At 49.7% G+C, this 20,703-nt stretch overlaps 1 protein-coding gene across 2 annotated transcripts in view; it reads left to right on the top strand.

The window, feature by feature from the left end:
* Positions 1-14,696, top strand: part of CACNG3 (calcium voltage-gated channel auxiliary subunit gamma 3) — an 85,750-nt gene extending 71,054 nt beyond the window's left edge. Inside the window, exons 2-5 of one of the 2 annotated variants that reach the window (XM_040458746.1) lie at positions 3,060-3,125; positions 3,195-3,278; positions 8,055-8,195; positions 13,602-14,696. In XM_040458746.1, the coding sequence (XP_040314680.1) occupies positions 3,083-3,125; positions 3,195-3,278; positions 8,055-8,195; positions 13,602-14,113 (780 nt within the window). In that variant the 5' untranslated portion in view covers positions 3,060-3,082 and the 3' untranslated portion in view covers positions 14,114-14,696. The remainder of the gene's footprint in view (positions 1-3,059; positions 3,126-3,194; positions 3,279-8,054; positions 8,196-13,601) is intronic. The other variant, XM_040458745.1, reaches the window with a different exon arrangement.
* The last annotated feature ends 6,007 nt before the right edge of the window (positions 14,697-20,703 follow it).

Below are 20,703 nucleotides of genomic sequence, written 5' to 3'. Positions count from 1 at the left end.
CAAACAGGCACGGTTGTGCTTCAATACAATCTTATTTGCAGACACTGAAATTTGAATTTCATGTAGTTTTTTGCATGTCATGAAACAATATTCTTCGGGGTTTTTTTTTTTTTTCCAGCCATCTAAATATGCAAAAACCATTCTTAGCTCATGGGCTGTGCAAGAACAGGTGGTGGGTGGCTTGAGACCCTAAATACCGGGGACTGTTTCTCCGGGAGCTTCCGGTGTTTGCTGGCTCTAAGCTCTAGTTTCCAGGTGTGAACCACCTTGGGTAAGGCCCGGTTCGCAAGCAGGTGCAGACGTGCGCTGAGCTCTTTATTCCCACGTGCATCCAACGGGTCTGTCTCAGTAACGTCCACATTTCGTTCTCAGCTCCAACATTTCTTCCTATCAAAGCCTTTGTGGTGCCTGTCAAACAACTAACAGTAGGCGGTTCTACAACCACCACCTTTGCCTTGCTCGGTGGTCCCCAGCGTAGATTATGGGGCAAAAAAACATGGTTGGTGGAAAAAATCACTCACTGGTCCGATTCATTTCCACAATTGGTGGCTGTGGATAGACCACAAAATTATCATAAAGCCACCTGGCCCAGGATGTTGCTGGCAACTCTCAATGTGTGGAAGAGAGTGCAGTTCACAACAGTGGTTAGGACTCTGGCTTTGGAGGGGCACCTGGGGGGCTCCGTTGGTTGAGTGGCCGACTCCTAGTTTCAGCTCAGGTCACGATCTCACCATTTGTGAGCTCGAGCCCCACATCAGGCTCTGTGCCGACAGCTCAGAGCCTGGAACCTGCTTCAGATTCTGTGTCTCCCTCTCTGTGCTCCTCCCCACTCACTCTCTCTCTCTCTCTCTCTCTCTCTCTCTCTCAAAAATAAAAAAACATTTAAAAATTTTTAAATTTGGAGTCAGGCAGACTTCCATTCAAGCATGCCACTTATGAGAATGCCATTTATGGCTGTGTGCCTTGACGAAATCATTCACTTTCCTAAGCCTTTGTGTTCTCGCCTGTAAAAGGGGATCAAAATGCCAGGTACTTCATAAGGCAGTTTTGAGAGCTAATAAGGATAAAACATGTAAAGGAATTAGGTTATCACCCAGTACATGACATGGGCTCAGCGTGTGTGACTTCCTATGACTTATTATTCAACTAGCTGGAAGGGAATGGGGTTTACAAACTAACAGGAATATGCGAATGGAACTCTAAAATCTAAACAACAAAAAAAGGAGCGCCTGGGTGGCTCATTCGGTTAACCATGCGACTCTTGATTTCGGCTCAGGTCATGATCTTGTGGTCCTGAGATCGAGCCCCACGTTGGGCTCTGCACTGACTGTGGAGCCTGCTTAAGATCCTCTCTCTCTCCCTCTCTCTGCTCTTCTCCCCCATTCTCTCTCTCTCTCTCTCTCTCTCTCTCTCTCAAATAAATATTCAAAAATTTTTACACAGTCTGAACAAGAAAAAAAAATGAAGGCTTTTTCTTTCAATATCAGGGAAGAAGCTATGACTTTGTGTTTCTTCCAAGAATTTCCTTTAATCTGCAAGTCTCCTCTCCAGGACCCTCTCCTTGGTTCTGTGTCCACCCTTTGCCTGGTGAGCAGAGAATCAGAACCAAGGAGATGTTCTGCATATCGCATCACATTTGTTGGGAAATGCTTCTGGCTCGGAGCCTACTTGTAGCAGGGGTTAAGTGCATGACACTCATTATTACAAGATAATAATCGACATAATAATAATGGCTACCTTTCATAGTCTAATGGTGAAAACCACAGGCTTTGAGGCTTGGATTCCAATATCGACTCTTCTCCTCTCCAGCTGTGACACCTCAGTCTCCTCTGTGATCTGGGTTGCCTCATCATCAAATGTCAGGATTAATAGCCCCTACCTCCCAGGGAGGTGGACAAGAGTCACTGAGAGAAGGGATGTCAGGTTTCAGCTCTGTGCTTGGTCCACTGGAAGCATTGAATAAGCACTAGCTGTTATGATGGCACGCCTGGAGTTTTGCAAAAATTATCTCCACTTCACATACTTTATTTAATCCTTATAGTAACTGTGCTGCAGTATAAGGCCAGATCTGTGTGATCCAAAACCTTGTCTACTCTCCATGACATCACACTGCCCCTCCCCTCCATGCCACCTTCTCAGGCTGGGATGAGAACAATGATGCATAATGTCCTGCTGGGTTAAGGTGAGGAGTTCAGAAATTGCTGTCATTTATAAGAACTGGCGCAGCCATTAGCTGCCCCAGAGATTGGTTAATTGCCTAGTTAACAAACACCCACAATGACTATCAAATACCCAAAATGATTTAAGTCAAACTGATATTAGGGGCACCTGGGTGGCACCGTTAAGTGTTCAACTCTTGATTTCTGCTCAGGTCATGATCTCAGGGGTTCGTGAGGTCGGGCTCTGCACTGACAGCACAGAGCCTGCTTGGGATTCTCTGTCTCTGTCTCTGTCTCTCTCTCTCTCTCTTTTGCTCCTCCCCCACTCTCTTTCTGTCTCAAATAAACATTTTTTATAAACTGATCTTGAAGAGAAAAAAGGAAGCAAATGCTGACAGTTTCTGCAAGAAACCTGTACATTCTGTGTCTCCTGAAGGCGTGGGCCACACAGCCAAGCACAGCAGACTATGACTCAGGGTAGGAGAAGGAGTGAGGGGATAGTCCCGTGTCAGATATGAGCAGGATCAGGGGCAGTGTGCTATTCCTGAAGCTACGCCCAGGATAGACACCTGGGAGTCAGCAGATCATGATTGGAATGCTGGCTCCCCTATTTACCATGTGAGCTCAAGCAAAATTCTTAGGCCCGTTTCCTCATCGATAAAACAGAAAATTAATACACACAAACTCCATTTCCTTCTTTTTTTCCTCTCCATTTGTGTGTGTGGCGGGGGGGGGGGGGGGATAGATAAAGCAGTCCTCATAATGAATGATTATGTTTCATAGCTATTTGCCCTTCCCAATAGATCTCAACATCATGCAAAAAATCTAGGAGGCAAAAAAGTTAAGTCTTCTGCTTCTTTTTTTTTTTCCTCCTCTACTTGTCTCTCTTTTGTGTCCCAGACAGATGCTGACGGGCCAACAATATGCACAGCCAGCAACAACCATGGAAGGATCTTCACCGTAGGGGTGAGGACCCAGGCTCACCCCAGGGGCTCTGGCTCCTCCCCCAGCTCAGGCCCACATTTGTTTCCACAGGGGCTTTCCGAGGAGTGTGCAAGAAAATCGATCACTTCCCTGAAGACGCAGACTATGAACAAGACACAGCAGAGTACCTCCTGCGTAAGTTTCCACTTCTGGGGTCTCCCCCAGGGTGGGGGGGACAGGGAGGGGAGGGTGGCCCTGCAGTCACCCGGCTGCCCCTGAGGCTCCTCAATGCTCACCCCTGGAAATGGATACTCCAAAGGAGCTTCTGGGACCTTTGCTACTAGACAGAGACATTCAAGCGATTCTGATATCTAAGTCTCTTTAATGTCAATAAACCAGAAATAGAAAGGGGAAAAGTAGGTGAGTCAAAACTGAAAGGTTCTTTTTAGTCTGCTTAGGAGAAAATCTAAGGAATTTTCTTCAACTAGAACACAAGTTTTTGCCTTCCTGAGAGAGTTGAGTTGAGGTATTAATGGGCACGGTCCTAAGGAGCAAGCCCTGGGAGAATAGATGTAAATCCAAGTTCACTCTCTGCAGTTTCCATCCTATTGGGGCAGGGCCAGCATCTGGGCTGGGGTTGTCCCGAGATCAGTAATCTGGATCTGACGCGGGACTGTCACAAAGGCAGCACGTGAGGGGCAGAAGAGATGATGGCTTGGTGTGAGGTTTCTGGGTTCTGGTTGGTCTGGGCTTTTACCCTTGTCTGACTCCCTACTGGCTGGATTAAACCTGGGTCAAATTGCTTAACCTTTCCATCTCTCAGCCGTCTTTATCTAGTCGGATATGGAGATGATAATGTCATCTACGTGACAGGCTCAAGAAATTTAACTGAGCTCACACACGTTACCCTCAGCCCAGGGCTCACCTTGGAATGATGAAGCAATGTGGGCTCTCTCTTTTCTGTCGCACGAGACAAGCATAGCAAAGTCCAGCTGCAGATAGGGGCCTGACATTGATCTAGGCACAGAGAGAACTTGGGGCTTAACATAATCTAAATGTAACTTCTTCAACAAAATGTGTGTCAAGTTCAGACAAAAGGGAATTTCAAAGGCATTGACTAAATTTACTGTTAGGGAATGTTAAAAGTAAGGGGTGTTGTTTTTTTTTTTATGGCTATTACAAATAAAAACTTCAAGAGGGGCACCTAGACGGGTCAGTCGGTTAAGTGTCCAACTTGGGATCAGGGCCTGATCTCGAGGTTCAGGAGTTCGACCCCTGAGCAGGGCTCTCCACTGTCCACACAGAGCCTGCTTCAGATTTTCTGTCTCCCTCTCTGTCTCTCTCTTTCTCTCCCCTGCTTTCTCTCTCTCTCTCTCTCTCTCTCTCTCTCTCTCTCGCAAAAATAAACTTTAAAAATAAAATAAAATAATAAAAACTTCAATAAATTGTCCTATTCAGAGTATGTTTGTAACTCGTAGCTCAAGAAGAATGGTGTTTCAATTTCAACCATTTTTAGCCCTACTCACACCTGTTAGTCTTCAGACGGACTGTAAGTCTCTATATGAGCCTTGAACCACATTACAATGTAAGGGATAGTGGCGTCGATTAAGAAATAGTTGTTTTTAAGATGATTTTTAAAATGTAAACATACCATTTCTCTGTTTGCGGTCCTTATGCATCTAGTAGGATTTATCCAAATGCCTACGGGAATTTGTACAAGCAGCAGAAAAATTTGGTATGGGGACTACAGGCCACATGTAGAGATGTTGCTTCGTACACGGACCTCCTCAGAAGAATGACCTTAGTGTCATCTCCAGGGGGATTTTACTGAGTACGCATGGTTTTTCTTTGTTTTTCTTTCCTGCTTTAATGCAACATGGTGATGTTTGCCCTGCTGGAGGTGAAACACAGCTATAACTTCTATTTCACAACTTGCAAAACTGATTTAAGTTCTTCCCAGAGGTGGATTGCTTTTCCAACAGAGTATTTTGCTCCCCCTAAAAAGGTGAGGGTCCTTGCCCCCATCCCACGGTCTACCCACACGTCACTGGTGGGTAATCAGAATCAGGCTGAGGTTAAGGAGAGGCCTTTACGAGTACACGAATGTCCCGCTGGGAATTTTGGAATCCCCGACCCCACCACACGGAGCCAGGGGCGCGCTCCTGCAGGGGTCTCCAACCTCAACTTACCCCTAGATAGTTTGGGGAGGAAGAACAGTAGAGGAAAGAAGTAAGTAGGGGAGGAAGACAGTAAAACGTTTTTGTTTGAAGCCCCCTTGTGTCCATAGAGCTAAAATGAAAGTAGACTAAATCACAGAGGCGACGTCCTGAGGCAGACACCTGCAACCCTGTGTCTCGTTTGTGGGTAAAGAGTGAGTCTGGCCACCAGCTGGTTGCCACGTCGTTACCGCAGCCACCTTGCAAAGTTGCACCTTTATAAGCAACACAATTCAAGAGCGTGAAACGTTCAGATTGTCTCCTTTGTGCATGATCATAATTTAATCATGCTTTGAAATTTTTTTTTTAATTTAAAGGCTCTTTCAATCAATTAAACTCATCACATTGAATATTTGCGCAATTCCTGCCAATACACAATGCGAACGAATGCTTTAAAGGTTTGTTCGCAAGTTTCCCTTGAAGCCATTGGAGACAGATCAACCCCTGATATTTGTGGGGTCCCAGGCTGAGGGTCCAAATGGAAGCCCATAAGTCATACGTGTCAATATTGAGAAGTTATAAATGAGCTGTGCCTGCAGCCAGGCTCATGTGCCCACCCGGGACTCCAGAGCCCCCCTCCCCAGGCTACCCCTCGACTGGGGGCTAAAGGAAGCAGGGAATCCAGCCTCTCCCAAAACCTCACCATGGAAGCAGAGTGTTGGGAGGGACGCTGTTATGGGGCCCCGGGTCTGCCCAGACTCCAGTGCTGGGTATGTGGGTGGCTGTCTTTAAGCAAAAGCAAACACTCTTTCATTTTCTTCTCATTAAGAGAACCTCACCCTTGTGTGCCCGCACACCCTCACCCCACGTCTACTCCAATGCCTTTCCCAGGCAGCCCCCTTGGCTAAATCAGCTACCAGACTTTCAGAAAACTTTTGTGACATGACATTAAGTTGTAGAAAGAGTTTGGCAGTTGGCACATAAGCACCTCCGTGCAGTAGCAAAGAGAAACAGCAGGGGTAGGGTCACCATGAATGGGGGCTTGAAAGCCTTGAACCTTCAGCTTTGAACTTCCCAAGGCCAAAAATGAACTCACACCCTTCCTGCCGTGACCCCCCCCCCCCCACTGCTGCACCTGCACATGCCCTAGGCATTTTGGGCACCACCCTGAGCTCAGCAGCATGGCACCCAATATGGGCACGGTTTTCAGCTCCTGTGTCTCCCACCACGCACTGCCAGTTCTGGTGGCTTCACCTTAGGATCATATCCTGGGGCGCCTGGGTGGCTCGGTTGGTTAGCACCCGACTCTTGGTTTTGGCTCAGGTCATGATCTCGGGGTTTGTAAGTTCAAGCTCCACATGTGGTTTCACGTGGACAGCTTGGAGCCTGCTTGGGATTCTTTCTCTCTCCTTCTCTGTCTGCCCCTCCCCTGCTCTAAATCAATCAATCAATCAATCAATCGATCGATCAAAAGAAATATACCCTAAATCCTACAACTTCTCACCATCCCCGGCCCTTCCAAGAGCCTCATGGTGTTCAATTCTCTCCAGTCGCCATCTTGAAATGCTTAATGTTGGAACGAGAGACCTTGCATTTTCATTTTGCGCTGGGGCCTGCAAATGACATAGCCATGTCTGACTGTCAACTCAACTGGCTTGTAAGCCCCATGAGACCTGGGACCCTAACTCTTTTGTACACCGTGAACATGGAATTTATTCAACTGGTATATTCTGGTCTGGACAGACCAGGAAATACCCTTATACTGGCTGGGTAAATATTGGAACCCTTACCATAGGACCCCTCCCCAAGGCCTAAGGGGCCTCCCTTAGGGCCTTTCCATGATCCAGCAACTAAAGAGTTAACACAGGGGCCTCCAGGAGCTGCTCCAGCCCCTCAGCCAGCCCCTACTTTGAAGGGCAGCTCCTGTGCCCTGGGGGTGGCCGCACATGTCCACTGGTGGTACCTGAGGGCCCAGCACAGCGCCTGGCATCCAGTAGGTACACAGTAACATTGTTGCATGGATAAGTAAACTCCTTTGTTCATTCGGTGACTAAGTGGGTATCAAGAGAATATTGCCAGACCAAGGAATAGGCAAAGATAGGTGTGCAGTGGGAAAAGGCTCTGCATTTTGGCCAACAGCGTGTGAGCTGACGGGAGAGACTCTGGGTGCAGGGCTGGCTACAGAATTGGCATGGTCCAGGGTGAAGGAAGATCCCAGCTCCTCCTTCAAAACACAGGCAAAAAAGCTTTTTCTTCTTTTCTGTTCTCTCTTTCTCTTGATCTGTCACAGTGTCTTTTATTTGCCTACCTAATGTCACACTACCCCGAGGGGCATGGAGACACTCTGAGGGGTGAATGCATAGCTTTGCAGGTGCCTGGGGCTCGCACCGAACCCTGACCCTTCCTCCGTCCATGCCCAGCCCCCACCAGGAACGAAGGGTGCCAGTGATCACTGGTTGGGGCAGGAGAATCGGCAGCTAAGGTCCCATCCCAAGGAGAAGGGGGTGTGGGAGACAGAGACGATGACACAAGTCAAGGCTCCGAGTCCCCTAGTGCAATGTCTGTGGGCCCATCAGGCTTCACTTCTAAAACGCAATTCAAAGACAGACTGATTAAGAATTTCAGGACGGCGACTGGAGAGCGTTAGCACCGAGCACAGAGCCCTGAGCGGCCGTACTGGTCTCACGCCCATGTTAGATGCAGGCTCTGTCCTCCTCCGCAGGTGCTGTTTTCCCCAGGGGCGCCTGTGCCTGGGATGGGTGGATCCCGGGGCTGGCGGGGACGCAGGTGGAACCCTCTCCCCTTCTCTCCGCAGGAGCTGTGAGGGCCTCCAGTGTCTTCCCCATCCTCAGCGTCACGCTGCTCTTCTTTGGCGGGCTCTGCGTGGCGGCCAGCGAATTCCACCGAAGCAGACACAATGTCATCCTCAGCGCGGGCATCTTTTTCGTCTCTGCAGGTGAGCTTCCGGCCCCGGCCCCGAGGTCCTCACAGGCACCAACCCCCAGCCAGGCCCACAAGGACAGAGCAGTGCTATTCAGGGTTCCGTCCAGGGCAAGAGCGAGAAAATACTCCGCTCGTGTGAAGAATGAAAAGCCAGGGGCTCCTGGGTGGCTCAGTCAGGTGAGCCTCCAAGTTTGACTTCTGCTCAGGTCATGATCCCAGGGTCGTGGGATGGAGCCCCGCACCAGGCTCTGCTCTGGGCGTGGAACCTGCTTGGGATTCTCTCTCTCCCTCCCTCTGCCCCTCTCCTCTGCTCTCCCTGTCTCTCTCTCTCTCTCTCTCTCTCTCTCTCTCTCTCTCTCTGAAACAAAATTAAAAAAAAAAAAAAAAAAGAATGAAGAGCCACAGACTTCACTTAGAACCAAAGATGCTGATACACGAGGGTGGCATCATAGGAAGGCAGGAGACTAGGGTGGCAGGATCAGCTCAGAGGGGGACAGGGGCTGACTAGTGAGACAGCATATGTATGGTGACCCTTGAACGACATGGGTTTGAACTGCGCGGGTCCACTGAGGAATGGATTTTCAGTAAATGCATACAGTAGTGGAAATGTATTTTTGTCTTCCCTATGATTTTTTTAATGGCATTTTCTTTTCCCTAGCTTACTTCATTGTAAGAATACAGTATAGAATACATAGAACAAACAAAATACAAGTTTGTTGACCGTGTTCTCAGTAAGGCTTCCCGTCAACAGTAGGCAATTAGTAGTTAAGTTTTGGGAAAACCAAAAGTTAAACACAGATTTTTGACTGTGCGGGAGGTCAGCACCCCTAACTCCCCTGTTGTTCAAGTGTCATGCTTGCGTGTAGGGTGGGGGGCAGGTGTGGTGCATGTAATGTGTGACCTGAAGGACTGGTTCAGTGTGCTTTGACGGGGTCCGCCTTTCTGTTCACTTGGGCACGTCTGGCCCTTTGAGACGTGTCACGGCTTTCCAAGGGCTCAAATCCTCATATTGTTCAAAGCGTCTCCGGGAACCAGGTACAAAGCCAGCAGCCCCGGATGCCCTCTGGGAAGAGCTCATAACCAATACCTGGCCTGTCCAGAAGGTGGCGAGAAGGATGAGTCAGTTCGGGAAGGGGCCCTATGCTCTGCCTTCTCTCTCCTCCCCCCCATTTCCATCCCTCCTCCACCCGCCTCATTTCCTCTCTTACCCCTGCGTTTCCATCCCCCCCTTCCATCTCTTCCCACCCCACCCCTCATCCAGTGCCCTCAGGACGAATACTTTAGAGAAGCATAGAACAAGGTGGGTGGGGGAAGGGGACTCAACTCCGGTGGTGGCCTTCCAACTTGGCCCAGTGATGGCAGACTATTTAGCAGGGTGGGAACAGTAGAAGAAGAAATGGTGTGTAAAGGGGGGGCTTTCCTTCTAGACGTTAATTCTGGCTCTACCTGGGTGAGCCTCGGGAACCTCCCCGACTCCCCATACCCTGGTTTCTTCGACTGTAAAATGGGAAATAGTAATAGTATCCACGTCTCAGTGTTGTTGGAAAGAGGCTGACCATAAAAAGCACAATATTATTTTCTTTTCTTTTTTAAGTTTATTTTTTTTAGTCATCGCTACACATAACGTGGGGCTCGAACTCACAGCCCCGAGATCGAGAGTCACATGCTCTTCCGACTGAGCCAGCCAGGTGCCCCCCAATATTATTTTCTAGTATTGGAAAAGCAGCAACAACATGGCTCCAAAGTCTAAAACCCAGCGCCCTGCCCCCCTCCTAGACCTTGCCCCCATTCTTCCCCCACTGTTTGCCCTGGGAAACAGGAAAACGGGGAAGTTGAACCACACCAAATCCAGCAACAGACCAGAGAGAAAGCCGCCATCTTGCCATGGGGATGTGGTCAGCTGACCACGCTCTGTGTGGACTGACGGTAGCAACTGGCAAACTCAGGAGTTTGTGTGGCTTTGAGGCACGTTCTAGTCATCTGCGGCCTGTCCAGGACCCGCTGGGCTCTGACTGACCCAGTGGATAATGCATTGTGCTGACATTCGGGTTTCCCGTGTGGGAGAAGGATCATTATTTTGTCCCCCAAGGGGATTGTCAGGGAAGAGTGTGTCACCAGCAACTTCTTTCTCACAAAGGGTATTGTGAAAGATGGCAGGTGGATCGGACACATGGGGACTGGGAAACATGAGGGGCAGCGGTGAAAGCCCTGAGGAGAAGCCAGAAGCTTGGGGTCTATTCCTAGACACCCCCATCTCCCAAAGGAGTGCTGAAATGCCTCCATTTTCCCACCTATAAAATGGAAGTGTCAGAGGATTCGGCACTCTCTAAGGCTCTTTTTTGCTCAGCTCTTCTTAGGATCTGAGGTTTCAGGCAAGCAGTCAACAACCTGTTGTTGAGCACCTACTACGGGACAGGCACTGTGCATAATACGGAGGAGCATGGGCTCTGAAGCCAGGCTGCAGGGTGCAAATCTTGGCTCTACTACTTCCCAGCTGTGTAACCTTGGGCAAGTCCCTTCACCTCTCTGTGACTTAGTTTCCTTATCTGAAAAGTGGGGGGTAACGATGGCCCTACTTCTTGAGGCTGTTAAGAGGCTGAAATGAGTTGGTATTTGTAAGATGCCTAGGATAGCACCTAGTACACAGTAGTCACTTACTACATAGGAGCTGCTGGTATATACATTGCACCTGTTAATTCTCGGGCAACTCAATGTGCCTAGTCATTCAGGAAACACTCTTGGCTATGGCCAGGCTCTGGGCTAGGAGATGGGGCCAAAGCCATGAACAAAGCCAGCCTAGGTCTGCCCTCAAGATGTTGACAGTCTAGTGGTTGGGAGAAAGTGATTGCCCACCTACATCTTGTTCTTCCTAAAATTTGTTACTGAAATCTAAGTGCGCTGTGGCCAAAACACAGTCCTGGGTTCAAATCCCACCTCTACTATTTCCTAGCACTGTTAGCGTGGAAAGTTACATATCTTCTCTGTGCCTCAGTTTCCTCTTCTGTAAAAGAGGGTTAGAGGCACCTGGCTGGCTTAGCTGGAAGAGTGTGCAACTCTTGATCTCAGGGTCGTGAGCTCTAACCCCACGTTGGATGTAGAGATTACCAAAAAATAAAGAAATAAACTTTTAAGAGAGGATTAATTTTTTTTAATTTTTTAAGTTTATTTATTTATTTTGAGAGAGAGAGAGAGAGAGCACGCGTGCGCACAAGTCGGGGAGGGGCACAGAGAAGGAGAGACAGAATCCCAAGCAGGCTCTGTGCCATCAGCTCAGAGCCTGATGTGGGGCTCAAACTCAAAAACTGTGAGATCGTGACCCAAGCTGAGACCAAGAGTCAGATGCTTAACCAACTGTGCCACCCAGACTCCCCAAGGGAGGAGCAGGTCGGTTGTAATAACTGAGATGGTGCATGTTAAGACTTTGTACAGTGCCTGGCACATGGTAAGAGCCCTATAAGTTAATGGCAAGTCACTTGGCTTCCTGCCTCCTTTAACCTGGTCTGACATCCAGGTCTTTCTTTGAACTTCTCCCCCTCCCCCAAAAAAGGCTTCCTTGAGGGGCTTCCCAAACTTTGCCACCAGAATTTCCCTGCTAGCAGAGGAGAAAGAAAACATGGCCCTGGGGACTCGGGGGGCATCACTAGAAGCGCCTTGAGTGAGCTGAAATGTCTTTGAAGTCTGTCTCCCATTTACACTTAAAAATTCATGTGAATTCTGCTCTCTCCTCCTTATTATATCCATGTTCATTTTAATATAAAAGAATGTGTCTTCCCCACTAATCTTCAAGCCGAATTGACACTCCAGAAAGAGAAGGAGTTTTTCATCCTGTGGTTTCCTGCAGCCTGACACGGGCTGTCTGTGTCAACGCCCATGTTTAGAAATAGCTCAGTGATTAGAACTCGCTGCCTACCTGCTGGATGCCTGCGTAGGATCATGCCTGCAAGAGGAGACGGGGCAGAAGCAGACCCCCCAGCCCGCCTTCCTGAAGCAAGTCCTAGATGGAGAATGAATGGCCAGAGATCATAATCCAATATTAACTCCCCTCAATGCACGTGCACCAGCAGGTCAGAACAGCACTGGAGCAGAGTCTCGTGGCCCCTGCCGTGCCCAGCTTTAACCCTTTAGTTGATGGACCACTGGGGAGACCTTGGGGATCCACAAGAAGAGTACGGAGCAGTCAAGGACCAGAAAGGGAGCACAGGAGGCCGCTGGATCTGGTTATTCACCAGCTGTGCTAGGAACTGTAACGAGGGCCTCCATTTAGCCCCGCCCTAAAATTGGAGGCAAGGAGATGCCAGCCGATATACCAACTCCCCCGAGTCAATGTTGGTATCACACCCCGGAAGAGACAAAAAGAGAGACTCAACCTTTGGAACAGTAATGTGAGGAAGGTGGTCAGAGATCATCACAGCCCCTGGGTCCTCAGGTTCTGTTGTTTGTTCTTACCACTCCCTAGAGAATCAGCTCATCTCTAAGTGACTATTTCCAGGGCTACTCCGATGGCACTTAGGGACACTAAGTCTGCAGGCCATGCCTACTGGGGACATCGGCTTTGCGCTCCCCAATTCCTGACGCTCAACCGACAGCTAACTGAAAGCATTACCTTCTCCGGTGCAGATAAAAAAGACTTAGTAAGCTACTGTCCCTTCCCCTTGGACTCGTTGGGTCCCCCAACTGCAGGTGTAGACCCATCTATGTCCACCGGACAGCTGCATTTAGACTCTCGATAAACACGTCCGCCTCAGTGCATTCCAATCTTTCCTCTTCTCTAAACCTGTTCTCTTTGCTGCCTCTCATTTTAGCTCAGGGTGTCACCTCATCATCCAAGCTAACACCCTAGCAGGTCACTCTTGATTTCTTCTGTCACATTATGTAGTCAGTAGCCTTTCAGCTCCTGGCTCAACCCCATTCAATGTCACCTTGTTTTCAAACCCCAGGGGCGCACCTGTCCTGCCTCCCTTTGCTCCCGAACCATTTTACATGCGTCTCTGATAGAGCCCTCACTGTATTTTGCTCTAATTGCATTTACATGTCAGTCTCTCCTACCCACGGTGAGGCATTCAGAGGCGGGTACCTGTACCTCCTTCATGCTGCCATCCTCATGACTTAGCGCCAGAGATCAGGTTTTGATGGAATGAATGGCTCGTAAGGGAGAATGCATGCATTCTGGAGCTCGCCGGCGCTCGCTGCAGGACTAGGGCGCATCCCATAGCTGAACGCAGGCCACCGGGGACCGAGCAGCAGAATTCCTCACTTCCCAAGAGACGGACCTCGTGAGACATACCCCGTGGTGGGATTTCCCAGCCATAAATCCATTCACCCGTCTCCCTGTCACCTCCACACTTTCTATAAATATTTCAAGGCTCAAAGTTACCGCAGAGGTGTGTGAAAGATGTGTTTCTCTTTTCCCTTCTTTTAGGGTTAAGCAACATCATCGGCATCATAGTTTATATATCAGCCAATGCCGGAGACCCCGGGCAGCGTGACTCCAAAAAAAGCTACTCCTATGGCTGGTCCTTTTATTTCGGGGCCTTCTCTTTCATCATCGCAGAAATCGTGGGGGTTGTCGCTGTGCACATCTATATAGAAAAACATCAGCAGTTACGTGCCAAATCCCACTCGGAGCTCCTGAAGAAATCCACCTTTGCGCGCCTTCCGCCCTACAGGTATCGATTCCGGAGGCGCTCAAGTTCGCGCTCCACGGAGCCCAGATCCCGAGACCTGTCCCCCATCAGCAAAGGCTTCCACACCATCCCTTCCACTGACATCTCCATGTTCACCCTCTCCCGGGACCCCTCAAAGATCACCATGGGGACCCTCCTCAACTCCGACCGGGACCACGCTTTTCTACAGTTCCACAATTCCACGCCCAAAGAGTTCAAGGAGTCGCTGCATAATAATCCGGCCAACAGGCGCACTACGCCCGTCTGAACTGCCCACTCTGCCCTCTGGCCTCCGCCCCAGCACAGCCGCGGGGGCAGCGAACAGAGGTGGCCGGGAGGTTGCATGGCATGGTCCTCGTGATGGTATTACTTTTTACAAAGAATGAAACCAAATGGACTCAGCCCTCTCCCAAACTTGGCCCGGGGCCCTCCGGGTCCTAACCCCCTCCCCCAACTCCCAACCCTCCCCCTCCAGGCCCCCCCCCCCCACTTTTCAAGGCAACCCCATGATGTCATTTCTCTCTCTGTGTATCTGTGCCAGATGTTTTCCTCTCTTCCTTCTTTACTGGAAGGACCTCCACATTCTTCCCTCCTTGGAAGAGGACTTTACTCAAAGTCACGGGTGGTGGCTTGGGGGGGAGGGGGACCCCCGATTCCCCAGGCGCGTGCAGTTGTCCCCATTGCCCACTCACACGAATCCTCAGGACCCCAACCGCCCAGGTGGCCCCGAGGGAGGCATTCACCTTTACGTGTTAGAAAAACATGACCAGAAATCAAAGATGTCAGAGCCCTGAAGCAGCTAATGTAATAAGCACTCATGTTATTAAAGGTTTTGCCTTGTTGTAACCAACCAAGCTGGGCGTGTTCTGTTTCTTCCGGCTACTTCTTGCACAAACTCCCTGCCTGCCGTGGGACTGGCTCGCCTCTGTGTGAGAAGCTGAATTCTGCTCGTCACACGCTAACCACCAGGAAGGCTCCCCACCACCCTGTCACCCCTTGAGGCCAGCAAGGTGCTCCCCCCGACCAGTGTCAGAGTCGGCGAGTCCCTCCCCTGAATCCCTGGAGGCTAGCTGGGGGCAAGCAAGCTGGCTCTGGTACCCAGGAGCTCTAGGCCCCGGGCGAGTGCACCTGACCTTGAAGCCTCAGTCTCCTCATCTGTACAATGGAACATGGTAGAGTGTTCTCCACAGAGTTGTGAGGCTCAAACAAAATGTCATGTGTAAATAATCAATACATAGGTTTTTAATTTTTGGATGTATTCCAAGCAGAGTGAGCACTATTTGAGTCAACGTGCACTGCTCTTACAAAACTCCTAGTTTTAGGAGTTAGGCTTAAACAACAGATATTTGCTGCTCATCCTTCTGGGCTGGGAAGTCCAAGATCAGGGCGCCGGCAGATTTGGTTCTTGGTGACTGTGGGGTGTCCCGATTGGGTGGAGGACAGTGGCGAGGGCCGGGCGAGGATTCGCCCAAAGCAGAACAGAAGAGAGAAGCGTTTATTGAATACACCACGATGGGGGCAGCGGGCAGGACAGCACAGGAGAGGCCGTCCTGCCGCAGGAGGTGGTGACGGGCCAGAGTCACAGGGCAGAGTCAGGGAGGGTGGGGTTGGGGGGGAGGGACGGATAGAACTTTCCCTTTTTTTTGGTAATCTTAGGTGGGTTGCAAGTAGCCCATTGGTCAGCTGCATAGGGCCTGTGGCTTAAAGAGCCTCTTTGTATCCAGCCAGGTGTCACTGTGGGCCCTTTGTCTTGTCAAGTCTGTTGCCTAAGAGCCACTGCTGCGGAGGGCTTTCCTTCTGGCTTGCAAGTGGCCCCTTCTCACTGTGTCTTCACAGCTCGGAGGTGGCAGTTCTCTCGCTCTGTCTCTGTCTCTCTCTCTCTCTCTCTCTCCTTCTTCTTCTTAGGTAGCCACTATTCCCAGCACAGCCCGCCCCCCATGGAGCCCTAATTACCTCCCCATAGCTCCATCTGCAAATACCATCACAAGGAGAGCTAGGACTTCAACATATGAATTTGGGGGTTGAGGGGGATACAGCAAAAGCATCATTGCAGGAAGACAGAAGCCAAATAGATGTTCTATGGGGGGGGGGGAGGGCCTGAGGGCACGGGGGAAGGACATTTGAATATTTTGAATATTCCGTACCAAAAGGCAAGAGAGGTCAAAGTCACCTCTGCCAACACTGGCTTCCTAGAGGGCTTTTGGCCCACGCCAGATGCTCACACTTCCGGAGAGCCTTCCCACCTAGGGCTGCGATCACCGCAGAGGGCACATTCGATGGTCCCAAGAGCTCACGCTTACCTAACGCTGTCACGTGCCAGGCTGTGATCTAGCAGCAGACACGTACTTGGTTATTTAATCCTGCCAGTAATAGCCCCATTTTTTCCCAAGGAGGAAACTGAGGCAAGAGAGGTTACATGACTTGTCCAGACTTTACCATGGGACAGAAGGCCTGGGGAGGGAGGCGCTGGCCCACACCCATGCGGTGAATTTGTAGAACGCAGACTCCCAACAACTCATTTCATTTAACCCTTAAGAGTCGTCACATGCAGGGGTGCCTGGGTGGTTCAGTCGGTTGAGCATCTGACTTCGGCTCAGGTCATGATCTCACAGTTAGTGAGTTCGAGCCCCGCATCGGGCTCTATGCTGACAGCTCGGAGCTTGCTTAGGATTCTGTGTCTCCCTCTCTCTGCTCCTCCCCTGCTCACACTTTGTCTGTCTTCGTCTCTCTCAAAAATAAATAAACATTAAAAAAAATTTTTTTAAGAGTCATCTCATGCAAATTACACTCACATACATCAAATTATCTCACTGAATCCTTAAAACAACCCCGTGTGCAGTAGGAATTCCTATCCTCATTTTGGCAAGTGAGGGAACAGAGGCTTGAAGAGGGAACGTGTGTAAGATGCTAACGAGCGGAACCGACATTGATAGTCAGCCTATTGATAGTCCCTCATGTGAGCGACCTCCTGGTCTACCAGGATTTTCTGGACCAGCCATCCGAGCACTACCCAAGTCAAGTTTTTCACAAGCACATACTACATCGGCAGTTACCTGTCGACCGTTTTTCTTTACATCGACTCGTTTTACTTCAATAAATAGATTTGATAGTTGAACTTTATGTCACCGCTTTGAAAGGAAAACCGGAATTGTTCGCCGTAAGGAAATGCCAACTGGGAAAATAGACACAATCAAAACAAAGCAGTCACGCCATCCTCTAGCTGCTGCCCGTTCTAAGCTGACGGCTGCTGCCTGATCTTTGTAGGAAGGATGTAACCAAAGTGTTAGAGAGATGTTAGAGATATTCTCTCACCAGGGAAGACACTTTCCTCGGTTTAATCAGAAAGATGCAAGGCGCACTGGGGAGGGTAGCTGTCTCAACTACGGGACCGGTGTCCTCTAACACTGCAGAGGTGACTCAGGTCCCATTGTCTCATCCCTGGCTTTGGGCTTCGAGGCTTCAGGCACCCTTGGAGAGGGAAGGATCTGCGGGATGGAGTGAACAGGTGACGAATCCTGTGAAGTAGAACAAGCCGCAGCCCGGAGCCCCGGGAACTAGGACTTTATCAAAAACAGGGCATCTGGGGAGATGGGGACGGAGAGAAAGGTCCCAGGGGCTTCACTAGCCAGACATCTGCTCTGGAGGCCAAGTACAAACTACAGGTACAAAGGCCAGAGAGCAGGAAGAGAGACGTAGGCCCCTGACCCCCTGGAAGGACCCCCTGCCCACCTTTCCCACATCCTGTTCCATCTAAGGTCTGCTCCCAGCAAGGCTTTGGCGCGTGCGGCCTCAGAGACCTAGGTGGCTGACATCACATGAAGACTAATACTACCACTCGCAGTTTGCAGTTTCCAGCCCGGCCAACCCCGTGAGGAGTATTCGTGGTCCCTGGCCCCCACTCTGTGTGCTGTGAACTTCACTTCTTTTGCCTCTTTTAATCCTCACTTTTGAGATAGGTACTCTTGTTGAATTGTTGATGTTGAAACTTGCGGCAAAGCAGGTGCTCGAAGCCGTGTCTGCCTGATTCCAAAGCGTAGGAAAGAGTCACCGCCTAAGCCTTGCCGACCACGATTCTCAAACCTCTTGCTCCTTACTGAGTCCCTCATCTTCTCCCCCAGATGCGGCTCCATTTCCCAGCCCGCTCATTTCTGGACCCGCAGCATCCTCCGGCCAATCTCAAGACCAGAACCCCTGGGTGTCTCTGTCACGCTCTGTGGCCCCCAGAGCTGATCTCTGGCCAAATTCTGTCTCTACCTTCCCAGAGCAGAGAGGTGGCTTGGCATAACCTTCAAACCCACACACGCTGCAGCTGCGTCTGCCCGTTTGAATCCCAACTCTGCATTCATCAGCCGTGAGAACTTCGGCGGGGTAATTGCCTTGTGCCTCAGCCTCTCCGTCTGTAAAATGGCCACAAACACAGTACTTACTCCTCAGGTGTGCTGTGAAGATTGGATGAGCTTACACTCATAAAACACTTAGAAAAGTGCTTGAAACACAATCACCATGCACATGTTAGCTATTGTTTTAATCCAGTTCTCAGATTTCTATCTTTCCTATTTAGGCCCTTTCCCACACAGACAATTTGATTTTCCAGATCTTATAAAATTTTCTTAACGTTTATTTATTTTTGAGAGAGAGAGAGACAGAGCGCGAGCAGGTGAGGGACAGAGAGAGAGGGAGACACAGAATCCAAAGCAGGCTCCAGGCTCTGAGCTGCCAGCACAGAGCCCGACGTGGGGCTCGGACACATGGACTGTGAAATAATGACCTGAGCCAAAGTTGGGTGCTGAACCAACTGAGCCACCCAGGCGCCCCTGATTTTCCAGATCTTATCAACACACCCCTCTGCTCTAATCAGTGCCCACAGTCGGCCCTGGCCGTACCGCACTTACTGCCTGTGCATGGGCTTTGCTGATGAGTATTATTCCTGCCTGAACTGTCTGTCCTTGTCTTCTCCAAATTCTGTCCAGTCTTCAAGATCAAGATCAAGCCTCATTGCTTCCACGAAATCTTTGGTGACTCCTCAGGCCACACGATCTCTCACTCCCGTGCATTCATTCATTCATTCATTCACCCATTCACCTAGCACTTACTATCGAGGACCTACTGTGTACCAAAACAGCCATAATCCTCACAGGTACAAGCCCTGCCCTGGTGGAATGCTCCATCCAGAGGGGGAAACATGCACCAGACAAGTGAGCGCACAAATCAACATCATGGAAAACTGTGATCTGTGTCATAAAGGGAAACTATAGTGCAAAGAATACCAAGGAATATATGGGGGGGGGGGGGCGGGTGCTAATTTTGATGGACGGTCAAGGAAGAGGATGTGATATTTACAGTCAGACCTAAAGGAAGAGTTGCAGTTCCTTTGGGGGGGGGGGAGCATGTGCTGCTCAGATACAATGTGATACATATTTTTTGGAAGTTTAATAAGTTAGGTGCCCAGTGACATCCTAGTTTCGTAAATTTTATCTTCAGAAATACTTCTCTAAGAGCTTCTATCATTGCTGGCTTTGCCCAAGTCTCCAGTATGTGGACATTATCATCAGTTAGACATGACCTTGCCCCAGAACACAGCTGGCTGGATCACAGATCATACCAGATCTGCAGCCGGCCAATCTGTTTGTCGGGTGGCCAGCAGCCTGGGATTTGTGACTTGACTTAAAAAGGTAAACTAAGCGGGGCACCCGGGTGGCTCACTCAGTTAGGCATCCAGCTCTTGACTTCGACTCGGGTCGTGATCCCAGGGCTCGTGGGTTCAAGCCCCACACAGGGCTCTGCACTGGTGGTGTGGAGCCTGCTTGGGATTCTCTCTCCCTCTCTCTCTCCCTCTCTCTCTGCCCCTCCCCCACTAGTGTGCTCTGTCTCTCTCGTCTCTCTCTCAAAATAAATAAATAAACTTAAAAAGAAAAAAAGGTAAACTAAGCCAGTCAGATGATCTCTGCCAGGAATTCTAACAAAGAGACACAAAGCAATTGCTAGTTGGCTAAAGGGTACAGGACAGAAAAGATATAAGGAAGCCTTGGGACCAGGGCAGCAACAATGGGCCACATACATGGCAAAGAGAGGACAACCCTGCAAAGGTTTCTCACTGTATGTACATAAAATCCAAATTTTTGCCATGGGCTCCAAGGTCTTGCGTTATGGAGACCCTGCTAACCGGTCCAACTTTATTCTGTCACTTTTCACCTGGCTGCCTACCCTCTCGTCATGTGTCTTCTCTTTTCACTTCCTTGACCCAGCCAAACACATTTCCACCTCAGGGCCTTTGCACCTGCTGTTCCCATTGCTTGAAATCTCTCCTATCTCTTTATATGACTGGCCCTTTCTCATCCTTCAGGTCCAGGCTGACAAATCATCTCTTCAGCGAGGACTTCCTTCAATTCTCGGCAGGAGAGCCACTGCTTTTCTTTGGTATAGTCCATACTTATGCCCTTGATAGTTCAAAAGTCTGTAATATTTTGTGCGTGTGTATTTGTTTGCTTACTAGAGTGTTAGATCCATGAGAGGAGCGTACCCAACTGTCTCGTCCTCCACTATTGTCCTCTGTGCCAAACATGGTACCACTATTCATCTGGTGAACAGTGCACTGTCTGAAGGAAGGGCGCAGAGATTGTGAATGCATTAAGAACTGTTTAAAGGAAAGCCATAGCATCATAAGCAGAGTGTGGCTTCCTTGGTTTCTGATAGCTTCCCATCCCATTTCCTCTGGGAGACTTTCTGCATCCCTTCAACAATCTCCCTTTTCCTTTGAGCAAGACTGAGTGCATCTCTGCTCCTAGTTACCAAAGGAGCTCTGACCGGAACCTGTGCCTTTGGAAGCTTCCAGAACTGGGGAATACCCAGCCATATGGG

Source organism: Herpailurus yagouaroundi, unplaced genomic scaffold, assembly GCF_014898765.1.
Source record: "Herpailurus yagouaroundi ecotype Mexico unplaced genomic scaffold, PumYag 222, whole genome shotgun sequence".
NCBI classification, from domain to species: Eukaryota; Metazoa; Chordata; class Mammalia; order Carnivora; family Felidae; genus Herpailurus; species Herpailurus yagouaroundi.
This window is presented reverse-complemented; position numbering and strand designations above follow the sequence as displayed.